Below are 27,997 nucleotides of genomic sequence, written 5' to 3' on the forward strand. Positions count from 1 at the left end.
ACCAGTGCTTTGTATCTATGTACCAGTGCTTTGTATCTATGTTCTGCTTTGTATCTATGTACCAGTGCTATGTATCTATGTTCTGCTTTGTATCTATGTTCTGCTTTGTATCTATGTACCAGTGCTATGTATCTATGTTCTGCTTTGTATCTATGTACCAGTGATATGTACTTATGTACCAGTGCTTTGTATCTATGTACCAGTGCTATGTATCTATGTTCTGCTTTGTATCTATGTACCAGTGCTATGTATCTATGTTCTGCTTTGTATCTATGTACCAGTGCTATGTATCTATGTTCTGCTTTGTATCTATGTACCAGTGCTTTGTATCTATGTACCAGTGCTTTGTATCTATGTACCAGTGCTTTGTATCTATGTTCTGCTTTGTATCTATGTACCAGTGCTATGTATCTATGTTCTGCTTTGTATCTATGTACCAGTGCTATGTATCTATGTTCTGCTTTGTATCTATGTTCTGCTTTGTATCTATGTACCAGTGCTATGTATCTATGTTCTGCTTTGTATCTATGTACCAGTGCTATGTATCTATGTTCTGCTTTGTATCTATGTTCTGCTTTGTAATTATGTTCTGCTTTGTATCTATGTACCAGTGCTATGTATCTATGTTCTGCTTTGTATCTATGTACCAGTGCTATGTATCTATGTTCTGCTTTGTATCTATGTTCTGCTTTGTATCTATGTTCTGCTTTGTATCTATGTACCAGTGCTACGTATCTATGTTCTGCTTTGTATCTATGTACCAGTGCTATGTATCTATGTTCTGCTTTGTATCTATGTACCAGTGCTATGTATCTATGTTCTGCTTTGTATCTATGTTCTGCTTTGTATCTATGTTCTGCTTTGTATCTATGTTCTGCTTTGTATCTAGGTTCTGCTTTGTATCTATGTTCTGCTTTGTATCTATGTTCTGCTTTGTATCTATGTACCAGTGCTTTGTATCTATGTACCAGTGCTTTGTATCTATGTTCTGCTTTGTATCTATGTTCTGCTTTGTATCTATGTTCTGCTTTGTATCTTTGTACCAGTGCTATGTATCTATGTTCTGCTTTGTATCTATGTACCAGTGCTATGTATCTATGTTCTGCTTTGTATCTATGTTCTGCTTTGTATCTATGTACCAGTGCTATGTATCTATGTTCTGCTTTGTATCTATGTTCTGCTTTGTATCTATGTACCAGTGCTATGTATCTATGTTCTGCTTTGTATCTATGTTCTGCTTTGTATCTATGTTCTGCTTTGTATCTATGTTCTGCTTTGTATCTATGTACCAGTGCTTTGTATCTATGTTCTGCTTTGTATCTATGTACCAGTGCTATGTATCTATGTTCTGCTTTGTATCTATGTACCAGTGCTATGTATCTATGTTCTGCTTTGTATCTATGTTCTGCTTTGTATCTATGTACCAGTGCTATGTATCTATGTTCTGCTTTGTATCTATGTTCTGCTTTGTATCTATGTACCAGTGCTATGTATCTATGTTCTGCTTTGTATCTATGTTCTGCTTTGTATCTATGTTCTGCTTTGTATCTATGTTCTGCTTTGTATCTATGTACCAGTGCTTTGTATCTATGTTCTGCTTTGTATCTATGTACCAGCGCTATGTATCTATGTTCTGCTTTGTATCTATGTACCAGTGCTTTGTATCTAAGTTCTGCTTTGTATCTAAGTTCTGCTTTGTATCTATGTACCAGTGATATGTATCTATGTTCTGCTTTGTATCTATGTACCAGTGATATGTACTTATGTACCAGTGCTATGTATCTATGTACCAGTGCTTTGTATCTATGTACCAGTGATATGTATCTATGTTCTGCTTTGTATCTATGTACCAGTGATATGTACTTATGTACCAGTGCTATGTATCTATGTACCAGTGCTATGTATCTATGTACCAGTGCTATGTATCTATGTACCAGTGCTATGTATCTATGTTCTGCTTTGTATCTATGTACCAGTGCTTTGTATCTATGTTCTGCTTTGTATCTATGTACCAGTGCTTTGTATCTATGTACCAGTGCTTTGTATCTATGTACCAGTGCTTTGTATCTATGTACCAGTGCTTTGTATCTATGTTCTGCTTTGTATCTAAGTACCAGTGCTATGTATCTATGTACCAGTGCTTTGTATCTATGTACCAGTGCTTTGTATCTATGTACCAGTGCTTTGTATCTATGTTCTGCTTTGTATCTAAGTACCAGTGCTTTGTATCTATGTTCTGCTTTGTATCTATGTACCAGTGCTTTGTATCTATGTACCAGTGCTTTGTATCTATGTACCAGTGCTTTGTATCTATGTACCAGTGCTTTGTATCTATGTACCAGTGCTTTGTATCTATGTACCAGTGCTTTGTATCTATGTTCTGCTTTGTATCTAAGTACCAGTGCTATGTATCTATGTACCAGTGCTTTGTATCTATGTTCTGCTTTGTATCTAAGTACCAGTGCTATGTATGTATGTACCAGTGCTTTGTATCTATGTACCGGTGATTTGTATCTATGTACCAGTGCTTTGTATCTATGTTCTGCTTTGTATCTAAGTACCAGTGCTTTGTATCTATGTACCAGTGCTTTGTATCTATGTACCAGTGCTTTGTATCTATGTTCTGCTTTGTATCTATGTACCAGTGCTTTGTATCTATGTACCAGTGCTTTGTATCTATGTACCAGTGCTTTGTATCTATGTTCTGCTTTGTATCTAAGTACCAGTGCTATGTATCTATGTACCAGTGCTTTGTATCTATGTACCAGTGCTTTGTATCTATGTTCTGCTTTGTATCTAAGTACCAGTGCTTTGTATCTATGTTCTGCTTTGTATCTACTAGGGCATGCCCGTACTATATATAAGCTAGGACGTGCCCGTACGTGGGTGCCCGTTCCTTGCCAAAAAAAAAAAAAAAGAAAATTTGTGTAGGGGTGTGTGTGTGTAAACATCCTAGGGCGTGCCCGTACGTGGGTGCAAAAAAACATGCGTGCAAACAACAACAACAAAAAAAAACTTTGAAACCACGTGGCAGTAACGACCACAGAACCCCCCCCCCCCTCTATTTACATGAATGGTTTGGTCCATTCGCAACGACCACAGAACCCCCCCCCCCCCTCTATTTACATGCAATGGTTTGGTCCATTCGCAACGCCAAAGCAAACGGCGAACGGCTAAATCGCCATAGCTCGGTAAGTACTTGTCCGATTAATTTCAAACCTTGAAAAGGCACATCCTCGGGTCCCCAGCAATATACCTGGCAAGTTGCAAGTATATCGGACCCGTGGTTGTCGAGAAACAGCGGTCACAGACAAACAAACGTACAAACGTACAAACGTACAAACAAACACACAGAGATTACTGGAATTATAGATAGATGTACCAGTGCTTTGTATCTATGTTCTGCTTTGTATCTAAGTACCAGTGCTTTGTATCGATGTACCAGTGCTTTGTATCTATGTTCTGCTTTGTATCTATGTACCAGTGCTTTGTATCTATGTTCTGCTTTGTAAGTTTACATTTGAAACGGTGTGACTTTTTACCCCGTACCCTGTGACTTTTTCCCTGAAGCGGGGCACAAAGTCACAGCCTGGAAAGCTTAAATAAACCTTAATTCTTTCATACTAGGGCATGCCCGTACTATATCTATATCTAAAATTATATCCCCCCCCTCTATTTACATGAAATGGTTTGGTCCAAAGCGAACGGCTTGCGAGTGGTGACAATCCCCCCCCTCTATTTACATGCAATGGTTTGGTCCAAAGCGAACGGCTTCCGGAGTTTGGTAAAGAAATCGCCATCGCGTGCACAAACGCGCAGGAAAGCGAATGAATCGCAAATTCGTTTTTATTAGTTGTAAAACATAGTTTAACGCCAACATAGTTTGCAAACGTGAAATAAATGAATACGCTCTCAAATGTGCCATCCGAGGCAGAGTGTGCCCGCCACGTTCGGCACACGCGATCGTTCGCTGCTCTCTGATTGGTTGAATCGTTTTTTGGACATAGCTCGGTAAGTAATTGTCCGATTAATATGAAACCTTGAAAAGTCACATCCTCGGGTCCCCAGCAATATACCTGGCAAGTTAAAAGTATATCGGACCCGTGGTTGTCGAGAAACAGCGGTCACAGACAAACGTACAGACAGAGATTACTGGAATTATAGATAGACTAGGGCATGCCCGTACTATATCTATATCTAAAATTATATCCCCCCCCGCCCCCTCTATTTACATGAAATGGTTTGGTCCAAAGCGAACGGCTTGCGAGTGGTGACAATCCCCCCCCCCTCTATTTACATGCAATGGTTTGGTCCAAAGCGAACGGCTTCCGGAGTTTGGTAAAGAAATCGCCATCGCGTGCACAAACGCGCAGGAAAGCGAATGAAACGCAAATTCGTTTTTATTAGTTGTAAAACATAGTTTAACGCCAACATAGTTTGCAAACGTGAAATAAATGAATACGCTCTCAAATGTGCCATCCGAGGCAGAGTGTGCCCGCCACGTTCGGCACACGCGATCGTTCGCTGCTCTCTGATTGGTTGAATCGTTTTTTGGACATAGCTCGGTAAGTAATTGTCCGATTAATATGAAACCTTGAAAAGGCACATCCTCGGGTCCCCAGCAATATACCTGGCAAGTTAAAAGTATATCGGACCCGTGGTTGTCGAGAAACAGCGGTCACAGACAAACGTACAGACGTACAGACAGACAGACAGACAGAGATTACTGGAATTATAGATAGACTAGGGCATTGCCCGTACTATATCTATATCTAAAATTATATCCCCCCCCCCCTCTATTTACATGAAATGGTTTGGTCCAAAGCGAACGGCTTGCGAGTACGGTGACAATCCCCCCCCTCTATTTACATGCAATGGTTTGGTCCAAAGCGAACGGCTTCCGGAGTTTGGTAAAGAAATCGCCATCGCGTGCACAAACGCGCAGGAAAGCGAATGAATCGCAAATTCGGTTTTATTAGTTTTAAAACATAGTTTAACGCCAACATAGTTTGCAAACGTGAAATAAATGAATACGCTCTCAAATGTGCCATCCGAGGCAGAGTGTGTCCTCCACGTTCGGCACACGCGATCGTTCGCTGCTCTCTGATTGGTTGAATCGTTTTTTGGACATAGCTCGGTAAGTAATTGTCCGATTAATATGAAACCTTGAAAAGGCACATCCTCGGGTCCCCAGCAATATACCTGGCAAGTTAAAAGTATATCGGACCCGTGGTTGTCGAGAAACAGCGGTCACAGACAAACAGACGTACAGACGTACAGACGTACAAACGTACAAACAGAGATTACTGGAATTATAGATAGATGAACGTTTAAGTTGTCTGGAAAAAGAAGTTGCCACAACCGACTCCTAAAACGTGTCTCTGGGTGGTAGTTGTTATCTTTTTAAAACTGAACCAAAAAAATAATATGTCAGCATTTGCCAATTTTATGGCTTTTAGCCCCCTTTGCCCCCCACTTCTTTGTACTACACAAGGATACTTTGCATGTTGTTAGTTGTTGAGAGCCGATGAAAGACAGTCCAGCAGAACAAGCTCAGTCACTGTGTACATTTGGGAACCTGCCTTGGAAATGGGCTCCATCTTGGATGAGGAATGTTTGAGGATTAGACCTAAAATTATGGGATGGGTAGTGATAGAGAGGCAAATGGTGTGCGTTTTGTCGGTAAATGGGCCACAAACGGGAAGGACCTGGGCGGAGAAGCCGGAATTCAGGGAGACACTGGAGAGGATGATGGGAATGGTTGAGATAGAGGTGATGCTGTGCATTGCAGGGGACTTTAACACGCATGTGGGAGTAGCGGAGCCAGGTGAAGAGGAATGCGTTGGCAAATTGTTTGTGGAACAAGGAATAGTGGTGAGGTGAGGTGGTGCTGAGGGATAGGATGGCCATAGCTGGTTCATTCTTTCAAAAGCGGGAAAGCCACAATATATATATATATGCAGATTGGAAGAAGTACTGAGAGGGATTTAGGGGAATTGCAGAAGTGTTGTGTGGAAGGACGTCAGGAAATCGTCGAGGGATATAAACCAGGTATGGTGGACGGAGGAAGTAGCGAAGGCAGTTGGCGAAAAGAACGAGGCTTGTAACAGGTTAGGGAAGATCAAGGATAGAGGGAGGCAGCCGGATGCGGGGTTACTGCACCTGTATGGGAGGAAGATGAAGAAAGCAGCATGGAAAGCTGTTGATAAGGTGAGGAATGATATGGACGAGGAGGTGTACATCAAGTTGGAAGAGGATGGTGGGAGGAGGATGATCTATAAATTGGCTCATGACATGGGTGAGGATAGCAAAGAGAGGGTCGCAGTGTTGAAGGTGGGAAGGATATTACAAAGATCTGTTTCGCCGGGGAGGAAGCAATGGCGATCAGGTTATGTGGTGGGGAAAGTGGAGTTGGTGGAGATCACAAAGAGGAAGTGCGGACGCCATTGAAAAGGATGAAAAAGGGAAGGGTGCCAGACATTGATGAGGTGTGTACAGAGATGATAATTGCAGCAGGAGAAGTCGGAATCAGGTGGAAGAAGAGGTTGTTGAATGTATGGATGAGAGATGATCAATTCCGGAGGAGAGGAGGACAGGGTTAATTGTGCCGATATGGAAGGGGAGGAGGGTGTTCAAGATCCGGGGATGTACAGGGGCATTACACTCCTTAGTCACGTCATCAAGGTGCTGTGGAGGGTTCTGGATGGAAGAGTATGAGATGAAGCTCGGGGAAGAGCAGCAGGGGTTAGAAAGGGTAGGGTTAGGGTAGGGTTAGGGTAGGGTTAGGGTAGGGTTAGGGTAGGGTAGGGTAGGGTAGGGGAACGGCAGATGGGATGTTTGCATTGAGACAGCTGGTGGAGAAGAGATTAGAGATGCAAGGTGAAATGGTATTGGGATTTCTAGATGTGGAGAAGGCCTACGATACAGTCCCGACAGAGTTGGTGATACTGAGATAGATGGGAGTGCCGGAAACAGAAGTTAGGTTGGTAGAAGGGATATCTAAGGGAATGCCGGAAACAGAAGTTAGGTTGGTAGAAGGGATATCTAAGGGAATGCCGGCAAGAGTTTTGGTTGGTCCTGGGATGTCGGTTTCTATGTACATTAGTACATTAGATGAGTTTCTATGTACATTAGTACATTAGATGAGTTTCTATGTACATTATTACATTAGATGAGTTTCTATGTACATTAGTACATTAGATGAGTTTCTATGTACATTAGTACATTAGATGAGTTTCTATGTACATTAGTACATTAGATGAGTTTCTATGTACATTATTACATTAGATGAGTTTCTATGTACATTAGTACATTAGATGAGTTTCTATGTACATTAGTACATTAGATGAGTTTCTATGTACATTATTACATTAGATGAGTTTCTATGTACATTAGTACATTAGATGAGTTTCTATGTACATTAGTACATTAGATGAGTTTCTATGTACATTAGTACATTAGATGAGTTTCTATGTACATTAGTACATTAGATGAGTTTCTATGTACATTAGTACATTAGATGAGTTTATATGTACATTAGTACATTAGATGAGTTTCTATGTACATTAGTACATTAGATGAGTTCAATGTGAATATCGGTTTGAGGCAGGAAGCGCTCTCCACCCACTCATGTTTATCATGGCGATGGAGCTGGTAAGCAGGCAGGTGAACATGAAAGGTATTATGGGGAGGATATTGTTAATGTGAAGTGTTAATGCGAAGTGTTAATGCGAAGTGTTAATGCGAAGTGTTAATGCGAAGTGTTAATGTGAAGTGTTAATGTGAAGTGTTAATGCGGAGTGTAAATGCGAAGTGTTAATGCGAAGTGTTAATGTGAAGTGTTAATGCGAAGTGTTAATGCGAAGTGTTAATGCGAAGTGTTAATGCGAAGTGTTAATGCGGAGTGTTAATGCGGAGTGTAAATGCGAAGTGTTAATGCGAAGTGTTAATGCGAAGTGTTAATGCGAAGTGTTAATGCGGAGTGTTAATGCGAAGTGTTAATGCGAAGTGTTAATGCGAAGTGTTAATGCGGAGTGTTAATGCGAAGTGTTAATGCGAAGTGTAAATGTGAAGTGTTAATGCGAAGTGTTAATGCGAAGTGTTAATGCGGAGTGTTAATGCGAAGTGTTAATGTGAAGTGTTAATGCGAAGTGTAAATGTGAAGTGTTAATGCGAAGTGTTAATGCGAAGTGTTAATGCGAAGTGTTAATGCGAAGTGTTAATGCGGAGTGTTAATGCGAAGTGTTAATGCGAAGTGTTAATGTGAAGTGTTAATGCGGAGTGTTAATGCGAAGTGTTAATGCGAAGTGTAAATGTGAAGTGTTAATGTGAAGTGTCAATGCAAAGTGTAAATGCGAAGTGTTAATGCGAAGTGTAAATGCGGAGTGTTAATGTGAAGTGTCAATGTGAAGTGTCAATGCGAAGTGTAAATGCGGAGTGTTAATGCGAAGTGTTAATGCGAAGTGTTAATGCGAAGTGTTAATGCGAAGTGTTAATGCGGAGTGTTAATGTGAAGTGTTAATGCGGAGTGTTAATGCGGTGTTAATGCGAAGTGTAAATGCGAAGTGTTAATGTGAAGTGTTAATGTGAAGTGTCAATGCGAAGTGTAAATGCGGAGTGTAAATGCGGAGTGTTAATGCGAAGTGTCAATGTGAAGTGTCAATGTGAAGTGTCAATGCGAAGTGTAAATGCGGAGTGTAAATGCGAAGTGTTAATGTGAAGTGTTAATGTGAAGTGTTAATGCGGAGTGTAAATGCGGAGTGTAAATGTGAAGTGTTAATGCGAAGTGTTAATGCGAAGTGTTAATGCGAAGTGTTAATGCGGAGTGTAAATGCGGAGTGTTAATGCGAAGTGTTAATGCGGAGTGTTAATGCGAAGTGTTAATGCGAAGTGTTAATGCGAAGTGTTAATGCGAAGTGTTAATGCGGAGTGTTAATGCGAAGTGTTAATGCGAAGTGTTAATGCGAAGTGTTAATGCGGAGTGTTAATGCGAAGTGTTAATGCGAAGTGTAAATGTGAAGTGTTAATGTGAAGTGTCAATGCGAAGTGTAAATGCGGAGTGTAAATGCGGAGTGTTAATGTGAAGTGTCAATGTGAAGTGTCAATGCGAAGTGTCAATGCGGAGTGTAAATGCGGAGTGTTAATGCGAAGTGTTAATGCGAAGTGTTAATGCGAAGTGTTAATGCGAAGTGTTAATGCGAAGTGTTAATGCGGAGTGTTAATGTGAAGTGTTAATGCGGAGTGTTAATGCGAAGTGTTAATGCGAAGTGTAAATGCGAAGTGTTAATGTGAAGTGTCAATGCGAAGTGTAAATGCGGAGTGTAAATGCGGAGTGTTAATGTGAAGTGTCAATGTGAAGTGTCAATGTGAAGTGTCAATGCGAAGTGTAAATGCGAAGTGTTAATGTGAAGTGTTAATGCGGAGTGTAAATGCGGAGTGTAAATGCGAAGTGTTAATGCGAAGTGTTAATGCGAAGTGTTAATGTGAAGTGTTAATGCGAAGTGTTAATGCGAAGTGTTAATGCGAAGTGTTAATGTGAAGTGTAAATGCGGAGTGTAAATGCGGAGTGTTAATGCGGAGTGTAAATGCAAAGTGTTAATGTGAAGTGTAAATGCGGAGTGTTAATGCGAAGTGTTAATGCGAAGTGTTAATGCGAAGTGCTAATGCGAAGTGTTAATGCGAAGTGTTAATGTGAAGTGTTAATGTAAAGTGTTAATGTAAAGTGTTAATGTAAAGTGTTAATGTAAAGTGTTAATGTAAAGTGTTAATGCGAAGTGTTAATACGAAGTGTTAATGTGAAGTGTTAATGTAAAGTGTTAATGTTAACACTGCGTTTATAGTTTTCCACACGAGAGGAAAAAAAAAATGAATCACAGTCCCAACGATCATGTTCATCTGACAGGTGGGCACTATAGCTCAGGTATTGGTACAATGGTCCGCGGTGGGCGGGAGGCAAAGTATTATACAGTAAGCATCTCCATAACGATGAAACTGAATATTATTGATTGAGGGATGTGAATCGAATTGACAAATCATAATAATCATGACACACCTCACTCACAGTTGTGAGAAACGCACAGGTGGGCCGAGACTCGACCCAATTCCGAAATACTAAATCATCTCGACTCACTCACCCTCTTCCTTTTCCCAATCTCATCTCCTTTTAAAATTAAGAACAACAATAACAACACAAAACAGAAATATAAATGTCCACTGAAAGAACATGTTAAACAAATGAAAAGGAAACATTAGTTAAGCGATTAGAGTAAAGTTTAATTCTCACCACAAGTGGTTAATGGATAGAGTGCCCACACCCACATTGGCACGACGCACCGCAAGCGTCCCTCAAAAGGAGCCTCAACACAATACGCCCCCCCCCCCCCCCCACGCAAGGCCTCAGCACCATAAGCACCCCTTCAAGGGAACATCAGCACCATAAGCGCCCCCCCCCCCAAGCGAACCTCAGCACCATAAGCACCCCTTCAAGGGAACATCAGCACCATAAGCGCCCCCCCCCCCAAGCGAACCTCAGCACCATAAGCACCCCTTCAAGGGAACATCAGCACCATAAGCGCCCCCCCCCCCAGGGAACCTCAGCACCATAAGAGCCCCCCTCCCACGCAGGGCCTCAGCACCATAAGCAACCCCCAAGGGAACCTCAGAACCATAAGCGCCCCCCAAGGGAATCTCAGCACAATAAGCGCCCCCCAAGGGAACCTCAGCACCATAAGCGCCCCCAAAGGGAATCTCAGCACAATAAGCGCCCCCCCCCCCAAGGGAACCTCAGCACAATAAGCGCACCCCAACTCCAAGGGAACCTCAGCACCATAAGCGCCCCCCAAGGGGACCTCAGCACCATAAGCGCCCCCCCAAGGGGACCTCAGCACCATAAGCGCCCCCCAAGGGGACCTCAGCACCATAGCATAAGCGCCCCGAAGGGGACCTCAGCACCATAAGCGCCCCCCATGCAGGGCCTCAGCAACATCAGCGCCCCCCTCCCCCATGCAGGGTGTCAGCACCATAACATAAGCGCCCCCCAAGGGAACCTCAGCACCATAAGCGCCCCCCAAGGGAACCTCAGCACCGTAAGCGCCCACCCCCCACGCACACAGGGCCTCTGCACCATAAGCGCCCCCCCCCCCCACCCCACGCACACAGGGCCTCAGCACCATAAGCGCCCCCCCCCCCCCCCCATTCAGGGCTTTAGCACCATAAGCTCCCCCACACGCACACAGGGCCTCAGCACCATAAGCGCCCCCCACAGGGCCTCAGCACCATAAGCGCCCCCCCCTCCCCCATGCAGGGCCTCAGCACCACAACCCCTTCGCCACCCCGTACCTCACCCACACCACGCTAAACCCTCACACGCCTCACTCTCGCGCGCATTCTCAGCACTATCCGCACGGTCATCGGATTCCCCACAGACACTGTCAATTCTTCACACAGAGGCACCGCACGGCACGCACCCCAGCACGCGAAGTCCGCACCCAGCACGTGAAGTCCGCACGGCAATTACTCACCCAAAGCTCGCAGCCCCAGCTCATGATGTCGGGTGATGGAGAGAGAACAGGTCGGGAACACGGCGGCTCCCCGTACTCATCCCTCACTTCTTCACCCAGCGTCTCTTCACTCACTACCTCGTCCAAAATGCCTTCATTCGCTACTTCACCGAATCCCTCTCTCTCTCTCCCAGTCCCAGCAGTTTAAATTCAATCTCTATATGAACATGGAGTTTCGTCTCTTCACGACGTCACCTTCTTCCTCTCCCCTCGCTCTCCTCACCAACCTCCCTCTCCGTCCCTCTCTCTTCCCGAGATGTGATTATGTGAGGCCAAAGAACTCCCTTCGATTACCTATTGTAAGCAGCTAGCTCCCTCTGGCGCTCACAAATCAAAATACTGTAAATAAATGGGGAAATTATGACTCAATCCCGCAAACAGCGCCCCCTGCCGGTCATCGTGAATACTCGCGGTCTCGTTAACACCAAATCTCACACAAAAATTCACTCCGAAGGTTTATTGTTAAACAAGTCGATGAAAGGGTTAAAATCATTCCATAAAACCAATTTTAAAATGGTAGATCAGAGAAAATGGACAAAAGGATACAGATCGCCATCTGGAGGGGAATAACATGCAACTCCAACACACAACGAAGGCCGTTAATAGCAACTTCCACGTTAGACGTAGCATGGGGTACATCTACATATTAGATACGGAAGGAGAATGAGAAAAAGAAAAGTGGGGAAAAAACGGGGTGGGGGTTTATGGGGGAAAAAATAAAAATCAAGGGACGGGGATGGGGGTCAAAAAATTAATTTCTGCATATGTAATATGTAGATGGGCAATTGTGGCAGTATACATCATTTGGCCTCTTGTCCTTTCCACTTTCCATCCACCACTTACAGATCCACATCCACATCAACATCAACATCAACATCCACTCAGACTCAATCCACTTCCACATCCATATCAATATCCACATCCACATCAGTTTCAACCCACTTTTCGTTTTGACTTCCATGCTGATGGATCTTCACTCCATCCAGCCTCCTTCAACCTTCACCTCCATCCTCCATGTCCCTTTTACCCTTGGATCTACATCCCCAACTCTTCTCCACCTGCACACATCCTTCCCAATAGTCCTCTTCTCCACCTGCACACATCCTTCCCAATACTCCTCTTCTCCACCTGCACACATCCTTCCCAATAGTCCTCTTCTCCACCTGCACACATCCTTCCCAATAGTCCTCTTCTCCACCTGCACACATCCTTCCCAATACTCCTCTTCTCCACCTGCACACATCCTTCCCAATACTCCTCTTCTCCACCTGCACACATCCTTCCCAATAGTCCTCTTCTCCACCTGCACACATCCTTCCCAATACTCCTATTGTCCACCTGCACACATCCTTCCCAATACTCCTCTTCTCCACCTGCACACATCCTTCCCAATACTCCTCTTCTCCACCTGCACACATCCTTCCCAATACTCCTATTGTCCACCTGCACACATCCTTCCCAATACTCCTCTTCTCCACCTGCACACATCCTTCCCAATACTCCTCTTCTCCACCTGCACACATCCTTCCCAATACTCCTCTTCTCCACCTGCACACATCCTTCCCAATAGTCCTCTTCTCCACCTGCACACATCCTTCCCAATACTCCTCTTCTCCACCTGCACACATCCTTCCCAATACTCCTCTTCTCCACCTGCACACATCCTACCCAATAGTCCTCTTCTCCACCTGCACACATCCTTCCCAATACTCCTCTTCTCCACCTGCACACATCCTTCCCAATAGTCCTCTTCTCCACCTGCACACATCCTTCCCAATACTCCTCTTCTCCACCTGCACACATCCTTCCCAATACTCCTCTTCTCCACCTGCACACATCCTTCCCAATACTCCTCTTCTCCACCTGCACACATCCTTCCCAATAGTCCTCTTCTCCACCTGCACACATCCTTCCCAATACTCCTCTTCTCCACCTGCACACATCCTTCCCAATACTCCTCTTCTCCACCTGCACACATCCTTCCCAATAGTCCTCTCCGTCAGCTGCGAAATTTTGCCATTTAAGGGCAACGCCGAAACGCACATCCAAACGACGTTTTGAACCAACCCCGGCACCGAGACCCTGATGGTCTCTGCTCCAGTACCACCCTTTGAGTGAAACGCCGACGACACGGTCGGGATGACAGGAAACACAGTGATGGGAAGAGAAGAAAAATCCGATCATTGAGCGACACGATCTTCCCAACAACACGTTCAGCGTTCTTCGTCTGGTTATGGAAAATGATAAATTAAATTTGGTATAAAGGTAAATGATGGCAAGGCAGACTCATATTCCATGCACACCGACCGGGGCCTAGTCACACATACAGGTACAACACGACTGCCTGGAAAGCAGGTAACGGAATATGAAAAGGCCTGTTCTTTTGGTGTTACCAAGGCCTGTAAAACTTGGGGATATACCCGGCACCACAATTGTTGGTCAATAATAATAGCGCCCATTCAGAAAACGGAACAAACAACTACCTGGGCAGCATAGGGCATTAAATTGTTTAAAACAAGACTCTCCAATAAAATCGAGAAAATTCCACTCTACGTCAACAATCTGGCGAGGAACAACCCCACACGCACGGCGGAGTCCGACGCACGATATTTGTACCTTCACCCCTGGTTCACAAACTATCAAAGTTTTTAAGACCGCAGCATCATTATGGACCCGTGTGCGTGCCATTCCTACTGCCCATCGTTCTCGTTTGAGGCCGCCGATGCCTTGGGCACCGCTAGGCCTTGCTGCCGAGCCTGCTGTTGCGCTTGTTGTTGTTGCGCCTGCAGCGCCGCATGCTGCATCTGAAGCCACTGTTGCTGTTCTAGCTCTGCCTGCTGTTGTCGTGCCTGAAGAAAGGAGGTGACAAAGGAAGGAAGGGGGAGGGGACAGGGCGGGAAAAGAAGGAAGGAAGAGGAAAAGGAATTAAGGAAGGGGAAAGGGAGGCATGGCCAAAGAGAGATGTCAAATGATCATTGGAATGTGTAAATAACAGCCCAAACCTCGAGATACAAAGTCCAACATCAATATTCACACCAAGTACGACAACAACAACAAAAATCCGTGACATGAGGGTGGTTCAAATTTCACTTGAACATCGTTTATAACTACAGCTCACTTGTAATGTAGGATACATTCTTATTCAACACGAGCAACACGAGCAACACGAGCACACACTTCTGAACTGATAACGACAAGGATAAACTCTTAGAACAGTCCAGGTGAGATCCCCACCTCACTTGATGTTTGTATTTGGTAATAGATCTGGCAGGCTTTTTGGTAATCAAGAAATTTTGATAATCAGACCCGTGTGGAAGGGGAGCCTGAGATTTGGTGGACCCGAGTGCAAAAGGAGCCTGAGATTTGGCAGACCTGGGTGGAAGGGATGCCTGAGATTTGTCGAACCTGGGTGGAAGGGATGCCTGACATTTGGCAGGCTCGAATGGAAAGGGGGCCTGCGATTTGGCAGACCCGTGTGGAAGGGGAGCCTGAGATTTGGTGGACCCGAGTGGAAAACGAGCCTGAGATTTGGCGGACCTGAGTGGAAGGGATGCCTGAGATTTGGCGGACCTGGGTAGAAGGGATGCCTGAGATTTGGCAGGCTTGAGTGGAAAGGGAGCCTGAGATTTGGCAGACTCGAGTGGAAAGGAGACAGATTTGGTGGACCCGAGTGGAAGGGGGGCCTGAGATTTGGCAGTTCCAAGTGGAAGGGGACTGAGATTTGGTGGACCTAAGAGGAAGAGCCTGAGATTTGGCAGACTCGAGTGGAAGGGGAGCCTGAGATTTGGCAGGCTCGAGTGGAAAGGGGGCCTGAGATTTGGCAGACTCGAATGGAAAGGGAGCCTGAGATTTGGCAGACTCGAATGGAAAGGGGGCCTAAGATTTGGCAGACTCGAGTGGAAAGGGGGCCTGAGATTTGGCAGGCTCGAGTGGAAAGGGGGCCTGAGATTTGGCAGGCTCGAGTGGAAAGGGGGCCTGAGATTTGGCAGGCTCGAGTGGAAAGGGGACCTGAGATTTGGCAGACTCGAGTGGAAAGGGAGCCTGAGATTTGGCAGACTCGAGTGGAAAGGGGGCCTGAGATTTGGCAGGCTCGAGTGGAAAGGGAGCCTGAGATTTGGCAGGCTCGAGTGGAAAGGGGGCCTGAGATTTGGCAGACTCGAGTGGAAAGGGGGCCTGAGATTTGGCAGGCTCGAGTGGAAAGGGGGCCTGAGATTTGGCAGACTCGAGTGGAAAGGGGGCCTGAGATTTGGCAGACTCGAGTGGAAAGGGGGCCTGAGATTTGGCAGGCTCGAGTGGAAAGGGAGCCTGAGATTTGGCAGACGTTTTTTTTATTGTTTTTTTTTATAGAATCGAGGCTCGTGTCACAAAATCAAACAGACAAACAAATATATATAAAAAGAGGGAGCGGTAGACAAGATGGGGAGAGAAGGGGAAGCACACAAACACAACATTTGAGAGCAGGGACATCGGGAGATGTGTGGGAGGGAGAGGGCTTGGGGGGAAGAGGCATGGGAAGAGGAGGGGAGTGGGAGAAGTATAAAACACAAGGACACCAAGGACTTCCAGGAAAGAAGTTGGTATTTCAAAAAAGTAGATTTGGGGTGAAATTAGTGGGGGTAGAAAAGATCAAGGTTTTGGATGGGGGAAGATAAGAGATGGTGGAGAACAGCTGTTTTAAAGATCTGGAGGGAGGAGTGGGATTAAAGAGAGTGAGGGAGTTTGTTCCAGAGGTGGGAGAAAGGAGGAATGAAGGAGTGAAGGTGAGCAGAGAATCTCGATTTTGGCAGTTTAACCATAAGAGGGTTGCAGGCAGATCTTGTGCGACCTGTTGGAATATTTGGGGGACAAAGCCCAGAGAGAGCTGGGGGGGCAAGGCCGGAGAGGATTCGGTAGAAAACGGAAAGACCACCAACCTGCCTGCGGTCAGTAAGTGAAAGGCCCTCGGAGATAGCTTCATAGCGGGAGATTCCAATGATTCTGAACGCTTTGGTTTCAACAGCGGGAAGACGAGCTAGGTGTGAGGCAGGAGCACCAGCCCAGAGGGGAGAGCAGTACTCCATTGAGCTGTGGATGAAAGCCTTTTTGTGGTGAGGAGCTCAGGTGTGCCAAGGAAGGACTTCGCACGACGGAGGATGCCCAGTCGGCGACTGGCTTTGGAGGCCAGCTTGGAAATGTGGTTTTCCCAGGAAAGATCATGGCAGATAGTGAGACCCAAAAGCTTGAGCGACAGAACTTCTTGGAGAAGATTATTCAGAAAGTGGATGGGAGGGTTGTCCAGCCGGTCTTTTCGGAGAGACATCGTAAGAGTGAGATTTGTCAGGATTGAAAGACATGTTCCACTTGTTTGCCCAGTCTGTGATTTTGTCCAGGTCTGCAGAGAGTGAGGAGGCTGCAGACTGCCGATCTGAGGGATGAGGAATGGAGCGGCAGAGAGTGGAGTCATCAGCAAAGAGATAGAGAGGATTTTCAAGAGAGTCAGAGAGATCATTGATGAAGACCAGAAAAAGCACAGAGTCCAGAACACTGCCTTGGGGAACTCCAGCCTGAACAGGAAGAGGAGATGAGAGAAACACATTCAGGGCCACACGTTGACTGCGACTAGAGAGGACGTCCGCCAACCATGCATGGAGATTTCCATGGATACCAAAGGAGGAGAGTTTGGTGAGCAGAGCGGGGTGCCAGACCGTATCGAAGGCACGTGATATGTCAAGGGAGACAGCTCTAATTTCCTGTTTGGCATGGAGGACCTCCATCCATTGTTGAGACAGCAGAAGCAGCATGTCCAGAGTAGAGTGACCTGGTCTGAAACCAAATTGATGCTCAGAGATCAAGCCATTGGAGAAGAGGCAAGATTTCATATCCGAAGCAATGATTGATTCCATGACTGCTGATAATTGGGAGAAGGCTGATTGGTCTGTAGTTGCAAGGATCTGTTTTTGCACATTTTTTGTGTAAAGCGGTGATGTTGGCCGATTTCCAAGCAGATGGCAAATGACCTTGAGCAAAAGAGAGGGTGAAGAGAACAGAGAGGGAGTGAAAGAGCGGAAGAACAGGATTTTCAGACCCGTGGGCTGACGCTGTCAGGTCCAGTTGCAGAATCAGAGTCGAGGGTTGACAGAAACTTTTCCACCTTGTCAGGAGGAAAGGACACAGAGTCCAGGAGCAGCTGGGTACGACTGAGTACGGTGGGTACAGAGAGGGATGGGTTTGGCACACAAGATTTAGAGGCAAACACAGAGTTGAGGCATTCAGCTTTTTCACGTGCGGACTCAGCTGTGTAGCCGTTTGAGGTAAGGGAGGGGAGGGGATGGAGGGGGAACAAACACCAGAAACAGATTTGACCAGACACCACCAGGATTTGGAAGAGGGAGACAGATAAGAGAGTTCGGTCTTGAGAACGGAGAGATATTGTTTCCTGGCTCTCCTGAGGGTGGACACACACTTGCGATGTCTGTGAGTGGAAGGGATGTCTGTGATTTGGCAGACTCGAGTGGAAGGGGGGCCTGAGATTTGGCGGACCCAAGTGGAAGGGGAACCTGAGATTTGGCGGACCCACATGGAAGGGGGTATCAGCTTTTTGGACAAGTTGATCAATAAATTCTCCAACTGTTTCGTTGTGCAAAAGCGCACATCTTTCTCACAGGTACACTTACAAGTGCACCTTCAGCTACTCCACAAAAATATTTTTGTGGTTTCATACAACCCTTATCTTATGAAAGATGCCCAAGCATCCCTGATTTACTTCGATACTAGGGGTTTCTGAGCATGCGCAACAAGCAATCTGTGGCGGATTATGTCATTTTGATAGTCACGTATGGTCTCCAAAAAGCGACAACACCTTTGAGGTTGACCACCCTAGTTTTAAACATATTGAAAACATCAAATAAAAATGGAAAACAAATGATGTCTTGTGCAATTATTGAAGAAGACTTTCATGGGTTTAGCATGTGAAACACATGGTAAAAAGTGGGTGGTGTACGTACCTTGGCAAAAAGCTCCTGTTGCTGTCGAAGCAGCTCCTCCTCAGGGATTCCCAAGTTCTCGAGGCGAGAGCTGCCTTTTCGTCTTTTCAGGGCCACGGTCTTACACTCTTGTAGCACATCCTTCACCTCACCAATATAAGCCCCAAATCCCAGGCTCTCCAATGCTGCACACCACAGGCATCATTCAAGTTTTAGCAACACCAAGGATTAGATATTGTCACGTTTGTGGGGTAGGTAATGAAATACCTTAGGAAAGTCTGGAATGTTTAGTTAGCATAGACCATATGACGCGAAGAAGAAGCCCACTTCGATGTAGCTAAGTAGGGAATCTGTATAGGATAAGATGTATATGTGTCTCCATATGAGGGGTGGAGCTATGCTAATTAGGTAGGTCTATAAAGGTCAATTCCCAGTATGTATTGCCTCCTGTGATTTTCCCTTACGTTTTTACATTCACTCGGCCAGCCATGCAATCGGCCCCATTGCTACAACAACACCGACAGAAACACAGCACATTCCATTGGGCAAATAAACCCCGCCCCACAACCACCGATGTCATCCGAACATTCCCAAACGACGGCTAAGCTCCACCCAAAAGGATTGTAACTGAGAGACCATCCCCTGGGCTTTGTCATGGGTTAAAGAGCGATGGAATGATTCAATAGCGTTCGGGCGCTTGGTCGGGGGTGATGTCAGAGCAGGCAGCCGGGTGGTCAAAGGAGGAGAAGGAGGAGAAGAAGAAGAGGCTCCTCTTTGTGTCTGGGTCGCATGAGTGAACAGCCGCACTTCGTGCCCTGTCCGCTAGTGGAGCGAGTTCAGAGCCTGGGTGGAACGTGGAGAGATCGTGGAGGGAGGTGTTGCTGGCCTGGGTGATTTTCGGGGGAGCTGTGGACGCACTGTGCTGTCTGGCCGGAGGCTGAGAGACGACATTTAGCCGCCGCTTCGTGGCTTGCGGTGCTCGTGTGGCGATTCGGTGCCATCTTGTCCGCGTCAACGCCGACCGACCGGACCCATTCAACCACCACCAAATGTCAACGGGTCCTTGGTTCAACCGCAGAGCTGAGTGCCGACCGATTACCAAGCCATTTTATTTCTCCCTGTGTCGTGTAATTGTGTCTGAGTAGAATTTCCCTCACCTTAGCCTTATAGTTTTTAGCTCATATTAATTTTTATTGTTTCACGTTATTTTAATAAATACATTATTTGTTGCATCTTACTTTTGTGTGTCGTGTCCGTTTACTCGTTTGTGGGTTGAGGAATAAAAGCCCGTGGCAGCCGTCCGATCAGACAAGGCTTCGGGCCTTTACCGCGCACACGAAAAGATAATCCTGCCAAATTTCAAAATACGCCTCGGAGTTAACTGTTCAGCTATCTGTCCAAAGCTGGCCTTCATCGGCATGAATTTTGGGGTAGTGATATATAGATCAGGTAGATCTGTGTAGGTAACATGCTCCAACTGTCATGAAGAAGAAGAACCATTTCGATGTACATAAGTAGAGGACCTGTTTAGCCCGGATGTCGGTTTAAGCTTGTATATTTGTGGTCATATGAAGATGGCCTTGTGCTAATTATCGTAGGGATTATGCTAATTCCCCTGTGTGTGAGACCTTGTGATTTATCCATTGTCCCTTATGGCACTGCACCAATAGACACTAGGCAGGCCCAATAGCACCACACATGCTAATTAAATTCCCCCCACAATAAAACTCACCGGAAGTGCAGGCAGTAAGCACCCACGAATTGCGCCAACATGGCGATAAAACATTGCTCAGGCAGGCTGAGGCCATGCCCACCTCACGACGGATTGATCGAGGGGGTTTGATGGGGAGATCACACCAATGAAAGGCCAGAGAAAGGAAGGACTTGTGATTGGCCAGGGGCGGCACAAGGAGCGACCGGCTGATTGGTAGAAGGAAGCGACGGACTGATTGGCCCACCAACAGATGGCATTAGGACGCGAAGAACTCGGCCAATGGTGAAGTGCTGACGTGGGAAGAACATTCCAGAGGTCGAGAGGCGACAGACTGATTGGAAGGGAGGACCGATGACATCAAAAGACAGGGCGTAAAAACCACGTCTGGCCGGCATTTTGCCCTCTCGTTTTTGGATCCCTTGGTGCCTGGACCTCGTTCGCAACTGACCTCACGATTCCTCTGCTCTGACCTCTTGCCCTCAAGCCTTCCTTCACCCTCGACCCTCACTCCCCTCTGATACGGACGTTGGGTGCATTGCAGTTCCGTGCCGAATTCGTGAGGACATTGCATGGCGGAGCAAGCAGGCTGCACGCTCGTTTGCTTCGCGCGGGAGGCCTTCATCGGGGCTGAGCCAACAAGGGCGAGTCGAGGCCTTCTTGGCGCCAAGGCGTTTTGGCGCACACAGAGCCGACGCCATCCCCGACGGGACCCGAGTGGTTGAGCTAAGCCCACACACACACACACGGCGCTTTATTTTCATATATCTTCCCCTTGTGTGTGTCATACGTCTGGTGTGGGAGCGCTCCATTTTAGGACATTTAGTTAACCGGCGCGTTTCCTTGTTACCGGGTTCCGTTAAATAAACCTGTTATTTTTTTACATTGAAAATCCGGTTTTCGTTTGAGTTACTTTTTGCAGGGTTGAAGGCTGCTCGGCGGATCGCATCAGGTAAAATCTTCCAGCTTCTTCTTCTTTCTTCCTCCCGCGCTTGTTTTGTGAAATCCGCTATTTGAACTGAACGCCTTTGGAGTTAAAGCTGGCTTTGGCTATCCGTGATTTAACGGTCTTCACCGAGGGGAGTCACGCGACAATATATATATAGATATATTGTTACGGTTTTTAGAACCTTCACTAGTAAATTTTAGTAAATGTTTCCCTTATGGATGATCCCCTGTAAATATCCCCATCAGTTGGCTTTATTAAAGATCGCACCCTAGTTAGTCCATGTACAACACGTACAGAACCATAGGACCTCTCTGTAGTTATTTCATTATTATGTGTTTCAGTTAAGGATCTGTTCCCAATAGTTGAATCTGCGTTGCATTAATCAAATAAGATAGGCCCCTTTCAATTTCCCCAATCGTCTCACCCGCTCTTCAAAGTAGCAGTAGGGCGGCGTTCGCTGTTCCTTGCCTCGATTCGGTTGTTGGCCCCAAACCGCCATTAAACACGCGGTCTCCAGCCGAGGAAGAAGGGGGCGGAACCACGAGCACAAGGTGTGGCATGTGGACTCGTCATCAGAGGTGGAGCCAGCGAGCCCTTGCCGGCCAACCAGCGCCGAGGTGAGCCGACCGGTAGGCGTGTCATCGGAGCCGGTGGCTTGATACAACTACGGACAATAAAAGCGGCTGCGAGGGACTGCTTCAGCAGATGAGAGAGGGATGAGTGCGTCGAGAGATCAAAGAGCGGAGAGCTGAGTGCGAAGGATCGTGAGGCAGAAGAGTGGGTCCGCTGACATTACGCCATCTATTCACGTTGTCAGCCCGCGTGAAACGAATACGTGCAGCTGCCGCCGGGTTTCGCCTCGAGCCCGGAGCGTGGACTGGAGCCAACCTCGACGCTGCGCACCGGCCCGGACCTTCCTACCCTGTCACCTGCCTGGACCCTTCTTCTCCTTCCAGCCATTCCTTCCTGCCAATCCCTATTCGTGTGAGTCTGTTCGTTTTGTCTGGGGTATAATATACGACTGTTTTAAGGCTTGCCCTGTGTCCTGCTCTTCTTCTTCTGTATATTACTTTCGTTTCCTCTTCTTTGGGTTTTCTGCATATAATTAATAAACCCACTCTTTGCTCTTCTTATTTTCTGGGTTTTGTCTTATTCGATCGTTTGCGTCCTTTCTTTCCATCGAGTACCTGTGGCGCGATTTGGCTGACCGCTATAATCGGGTTAGTCTTTTGTTAACGGCCTGAGTCGTGGCTCGCTTCGCTCGGCGTGTCCATTACAGCCGCGGCTCGGGCGGGGCTCATTTCCTCACTTACCGGAAGGCGCTGGTAATTAGGTCATAGGAATAATTGGCCTACTACCCTATTCAGCGCTGACCGGAAGTGGCGAGATAGTTGCAGGACTCGGACGGCCAGCTTAAACGACGAGGGGATTAAACCCCCCCTCGGTAAGGGGAGTGCTGAAACCGAGATCCGTAACAATATGTAAAATAGCAAGGAGTCTGAGAAAGAAAAGTGAGAAAAGTAAATCAAGAAAATCGAGGAGTGTGATAGTGAGACGAGGAGTGGTGGATAACATGCACAGGTTTGAGCTGGGAGGGGAGGTGGTTCCATCATTGGTAGAGGCCCCTGTGAAGAGTTTGGGAAGATGGTATACAGTGGAGTTGAATGATGTGGGAAGAGTGGAGGAGGTCAGAAACAAGCTTTTGAGAGGTTTGAAGAGGATTGATGGATGTGGTTTGCCAGGTAAGTTGAAGGTATGGTGTTTGAAGTTTGGGTTGATGCCACGAGTATTGTGGCCGTTGATGTATGATATTGCAAATGGGCATGTAGAGAGGATGGAGGTTGTGGTGAGTGGGTTTGTGAGGAGGTGGTTGGGAGTGCCACACTGTTTGACGAACATTGCCTTTTATGGTCAGGGTGGAAAACTCCAGTTTCCCTTGACATCATTAACCGAGGAGTTTAAGGTGGTGAGGGTGCGGGAGTTCATGATGTTGCGGGATTCAAGTGATGCAGTGGTAAAGAATGCTCTCCCAGAGAAGAAGGGAAGTCGGAAGTGGAATGCAAGAGCAGAGGTGGACGAGATGGAGGAGCGGTTGCAACAGGAGGAGGTCATGGGGATGGTACAGCATGGGAAGCATGGCTTGGGGTGGATGGAGCATGAGCGATGGGGAAAGGCATGTGTGAAAGAGAGGAGGAAGATGGTTGAGAGGGAGTTGAGAAGAAAGGAAGAGGAAGGGAGATATGTGAAAGCAGTCGGTCAGGCACAGCAAGGTGCTTGGACTAAGTGGGAAGGTGTGCGGGTGAGGATATTGAAGTGGCAAGAGATTTGGAGGTGAGCCAATATTGTTGAATTTCCTGTTGCGGGCAACGTATGATGTGCTTCCGTCACCAGTAAACTTGAGATTGTGTGGGTTGTTGCAGGAGGAGAGAGGTTATTTGTGTGGAGGTGTGGGAACGGTGCAGCATGCATTGAGTGCATGCTCAGTAGCATTGGCAGCAGGAAGATACAGGTGGCGACATGATCAAGTGCTGGCGGTGGTGGTGCAGATGGTGCAACAAGAGGTGCTGAGATCGAGAGAGAGAAGAGTGGAGAAGGAGACTGATGGGGGAGAGGTGTGGTTTGTCAAAGAGGGCCAAATGGAAAGAGGTTAAAAGAGGAGGAGGAGGTGGAAAGCAAGAGGGCTGTCAGATGCTTGTGATTGGCAGGTGGTGGCAGACCAAAAGCCACAATTGGTATTCCCAGAGGAGATCTGTGTGACAAGGTTGCGGCCTGACATTGTCATTTGGTCACATGCAACAAGACAGGTCATCTTAGGGTAGTTGTCGGTACCTTGGGAAGAGAACATGGAGGAGGTGCACGAGAGGAAGAGAGGAAAGTACAGTGAGCTGGAGGCAGAGTGCCGGGAGAAGGGTTGGCGCGTTTCGTGTCAGCCATTTGAGGTGGGGTGTAGAGGGTGTAGTGAAAATGTATCAAAGTTGAACCCAGGTGTGATGCTCACTTAAACTGCTGAGAGGCATCTATAAGACCTCGGACGTCCATGACTCTGAGCCACTCCTGCGACATTATACTATGACATGTAGACTTGGATGGTACGTACCCGCTCATATTCTAGGCTTGCTTGCATTGACTGATATCGATCCTTTCTATACGATGCCAAGATCCTGATACACATATTGCATGATTGTATTTTACAGGATGATGCCAGAGATCTGATTGTTATTAAACCTACCTATGGGACAAAATTGTGGACTTGATTGATTTCACAACAGAGGGTATATTGGCAATTCCTTTTCTGCATTTCTTGCTAGGCTGGAAGTGTGTGGGACAGAAAGAATGAGGATGTGTGACAAGGCGGCCCAGGTTGCCTTGAAAGGCTCATTTTGGATATGGAGGAAGTTTATGGAGGCATGTCGAACGGTGTAGGTTGGTTGTGTGTGTGTGTTTTTTTTTTTTGTTACCATTATTACTTCTTATTTTGTGTATATGAGTGAGTGGGTGAGGGTGTGTGTTTTTGCATGAATTAATTTTTGCATGAGTGTGTGTTTTTGTGTGTTGAGTGGTGTATGATGTAAGTGTAGGTGGTTGTTTGGTTGGTGTTCTGTATGTATGTGTGTGTATGTGTGTGTATGAATGATCTGGTGTGTTTTGTTGGTGAGTGGTGAAGGGTATAAAGGTGGGTGTTTGAGTGTTCCACCATGTTTGCTTGGTGCTGTGGATTCTGGATGTGGAGGTGGTGTTGTTGTTGTCGTTGTTCGCACTGGCTGGGGGTGGGGGTATGTACGCATCCAGATGCAGTTGCTGCATGTGGATGTGTACGTGCCCCTGCTGGCCCACCTTAGCTGACCGTATCGAGGTTGAAGGGCCGAAACGGGATGATGTTGAGGACCTCGACTGAGGACCCGGTCATTGCGGCACACTTGTGACCAGGTGTGTTTTGAACTTATATATCTATATATATATATATATATATATATATCTATATGTCTATATATCTATCTATATATCTATACATCTATCTATCTATATATATATATATATATATATATATATATATATATATATATATATATATATATATATATATATATATATATATAGTCATCCCTCGCTATATCGCGGTTCACTTTTCGCGGCTTCGGTACATCGCGGGTTTTTCTCGCTAGTATATGTAAAATTATATCGCCGATTTTTCGCTATATCGCGGGATTTTGCGGTATAAATGTATTTTTATATACTATTATTTTAAATATTTTTGTGGTAAAATAAGCATTTTCTAGCCTAAAAAATAAAAAAACGTAAAGAAATAAGAAAAATACAGTATTTAAAACATATTACAAGAAATAAAATACTGTACATACTACATAGTGTACAGTAGAAGGGTAGACAAAGAGTCGTGCGTATGGAAAACGCAGATGCGGCAGCTTGCGCTAGTTACCCACGTAATGGGTAACTGTAATGCTCTTTCTGGCTGTGCAGTACATTCATCATCGTCATCACCTTCATCGTCATCAGTACTGCACAGCTAATTCATCATCATCTTCATCACGCAAGTTGTAGTATTGAAGAGCCGGGGCTCTTGCTTGATACGGACGAAATGACGGGCAAGACACAAACTCGTCCGAGAAGATATTTATTCTCAAAACCAACTCGGGAACACTGAAAAGCCCGTTTATCGGGCTGCATTATAAAGCACAACCAGAAACCGAAAGCCACGCCTCTCAAGCGTGGCGTGCTTCGGTGGTCACGTGATCAACAGGTGTAGCTGATTATACCCGCAAAGCGCAGCACGCTTTAGCGGTCACGTGACCAGCCACTCTCGCGCCGGGGATCCCCGCCGGTGACGTCACCGGCTGGAGCAAGGAGATTCTGATGCTGGTCTTGCTTGGGGAACCCATGGGTAGCTACAGTATCTTCAATGGTGAGTACCCATTAGAATTTTATATGTTGTTAAAATTACGTATGTTTAAGAGTGTAAAAAGTGTTTAAGAGTATAGGAAGTGTTTATAAGAGTATGGGAAAGGTTAATAAGAGTGTGGGGAGGGTCATAAAGCTTTAAAATATATATAAATAATAAAATAAAAATATGGTCGCTACTTCGCGGATTTTCGTCTATCGCGGGGGGTTCTGGAACGTAACCCCCGCGATAAACGAGGGATCACTGTATATATATATATATATATATATATATATAATCTGTACAGTTTCTGAGTGGCTGAGTGGGTTAATCAAAAATGTAGTGGTTTGAGAGGGTCATTAACCAGTGTGGCAGCTACATTCAAGTGTAAGGTGTACACAGAGGGAGCTGCAGATGGAGGAAATGTTGAGTTGGATCTTGGAGACGGCGTGAAGCTGGAAGGTGTGAAAATATGTTGCTACCTCGGAGACATGTTGAATGGAGAAGGTGGATCAGACTCGGCAACGGTTGCTAGAGTGAGATGTGCATGGAAGAAGTCTCTTGAACCGGGTGGTGTGCTGACGAGGAGGGGTGTCGTTGAAGCTGAAGGGCAAGGTCTCTGCTGCATATGTGAGAAGTGTTATGATTTATGGGAGCGAGATATGGGTAATGAACGTAGAGCAGCAACGAAGGCTGGAAAGGGTGGAAATGCGAATGGTCCGGTGGATGTGTGGAGTATCGTTGAGAGAGAGGAAGACAAATGATGAATTGCGAAAGATGATGGGAATAGAGTCTGTGATGGATGCTGTGAAGAGGAGCAGGTTGAGATGGTTTGGTCATGTGTTGAGTAAGGATGAAAGTGACTGGTTGACAAGAGGGATGGAAATGAATGCAGAAGAAAGTAGAGGACAGGGAAGACTGAGAAAGACTTGGCTAAACGTGGTGGAAGTAGGAGAGGTGGCGTCGTAGAGAAGACCTACCATGCCTGCAATGGACCTTGCTGAACCGTCTACGTACGGGGGTCGGCCGCTTCAAATCATCGCTGAAGATGTGGGGCCTGGCAGACAGCACCGCGTGCGAGTGCGGCGAGCCTGAGCAGACTGCCGAACACATAATTACCAGCTGCCCCCTATACAGACCACCTTCAGAAGCCAGCCTCTTCGACGTAGGACCAGAGACGAGGGCATGGCTACACGACACTGAGCTGTCCATCTGATGATACACGAAAGAAGAAGTGGTGGAAGAAGAAATGCAGGCAAGGGGGTTAACAAGGTGAGATGCAGAAAATAGGGCAAAATAGAGAAGATTGTCATGGGGACCGCAAGGCTAACCCCCGCTCTCGCAGGGAAAATGGCCTTAAAATGCCTGTTGTTGTGTTGTCTTGTCACTGAACTTCTCCCTCAAACACTTGTGAAATCGTACCAAACGTCTGGTATGCACCTCTATCTCCCGTGTGTATATCCTAAGGGTACGTTTTTTGAAAATTATATATATATATAATGTTTTTTTGTTTTTTCTTTATTAAAAAAAATTGAATTTTTTTTTTTTTTTTCAGCTTAAATCTTCAACTTCAATTGTTTATAAAATGTAATATCACGTTTATTACAAATACATTTGTGCAAAATAATTGTTTGTATTAGAATTGGTGGAATACTGACAACACAGCAACTCAGGTAGCGTTATTATCCTCAGCTAAAACAAGCTCTATATAATTTTATATATATACTAGCAGAAGTACCCGGCATTGCCGGGCGGGGGAGGGGCGGGGGAGGGGGAAGGGGAGGGGAGGGGAACGGGTGGGGGGGAGCGAGCCCCTTGGCAAAGCGAGCGATTTTTTTTTTCATAGCGTCATAGCGTTCATAGCGTTTCATAGCGTCATAGCGATTTTTTTTTTTCATAGCGTCATAGCGTTCATAGCGTCAT

At 46.0% G+C, this 27,997-nt stretch overlaps 2 protein-coding genes across 14 annotated transcripts in view; both read right to left on the reverse strand.

Annotated features, from left to right (window-relative positions):
* The window catches only part of LOC137438511 (formin-binding protein 1), a 244,247-nt gene extending 232,363 nt beyond the window's left edge, over positions 1-11,884 (reverse strand). For 6 of the 12 annotated variants that reach the window (XM_078766953.1, XM_068133615.2, XM_068133614.2 and 3 more), the window contains exon 1: positions 11,520-11,795. In XM_078766953.1, the coding sequence (XP_078623079.1) occupies positions 11,520-11,543 (24 nt within the window). In that variant the 5' untranslated portion in view covers positions 11,544-11,795. Of the gene's footprint in view, positions 1-11,519 lie in introns of all 12 variants that reach the window. The other 6 variants (XM_078766955.1, XM_078766954.1, XM_068133612.2 and 3 more) reach the window with 4 other exon arrangements.
* A 116-nt stretch (positions 11,885-12,000) lies between these two features.
* The window catches only part of DR1 (down-regulator of transcription 1), a 38,321-nt gene continuing 22,324 nt past the window's right edge, over positions 12,001-27,997 (reverse strand). For both annotated transcript variants that reach the window (XM_068133620.2, XM_068133619.2), the window contains exons 3-4: positions 18,542-18,705; positions 12,001-14,407 (exon numbers count right to left, since the gene is read on the reverse strand). In XM_068133620.2, coding sequence (XP_067989721.1) covers positions 14,249-14,407; positions 18,542-18,705 — 323 coding nt within the window. In that variant the 3' untranslated portion in view covers positions 12,001-14,248. The remainder of the gene's footprint in view (positions 14,408-18,541; positions 18,706-27,997) is intronic.

This window comes from Myxine glutinosa, chromosome 13 (assembly GCF_964187855.1).
Source record: "Myxine glutinosa chromosome 13, kmMyxGlut1.1, whole genome shotgun sequence".
NCBI lineage: Eukaryota > Metazoa > Chordata > Myxini > Myxiniformes > Myxinidae > Myxine > Myxine glutinosa.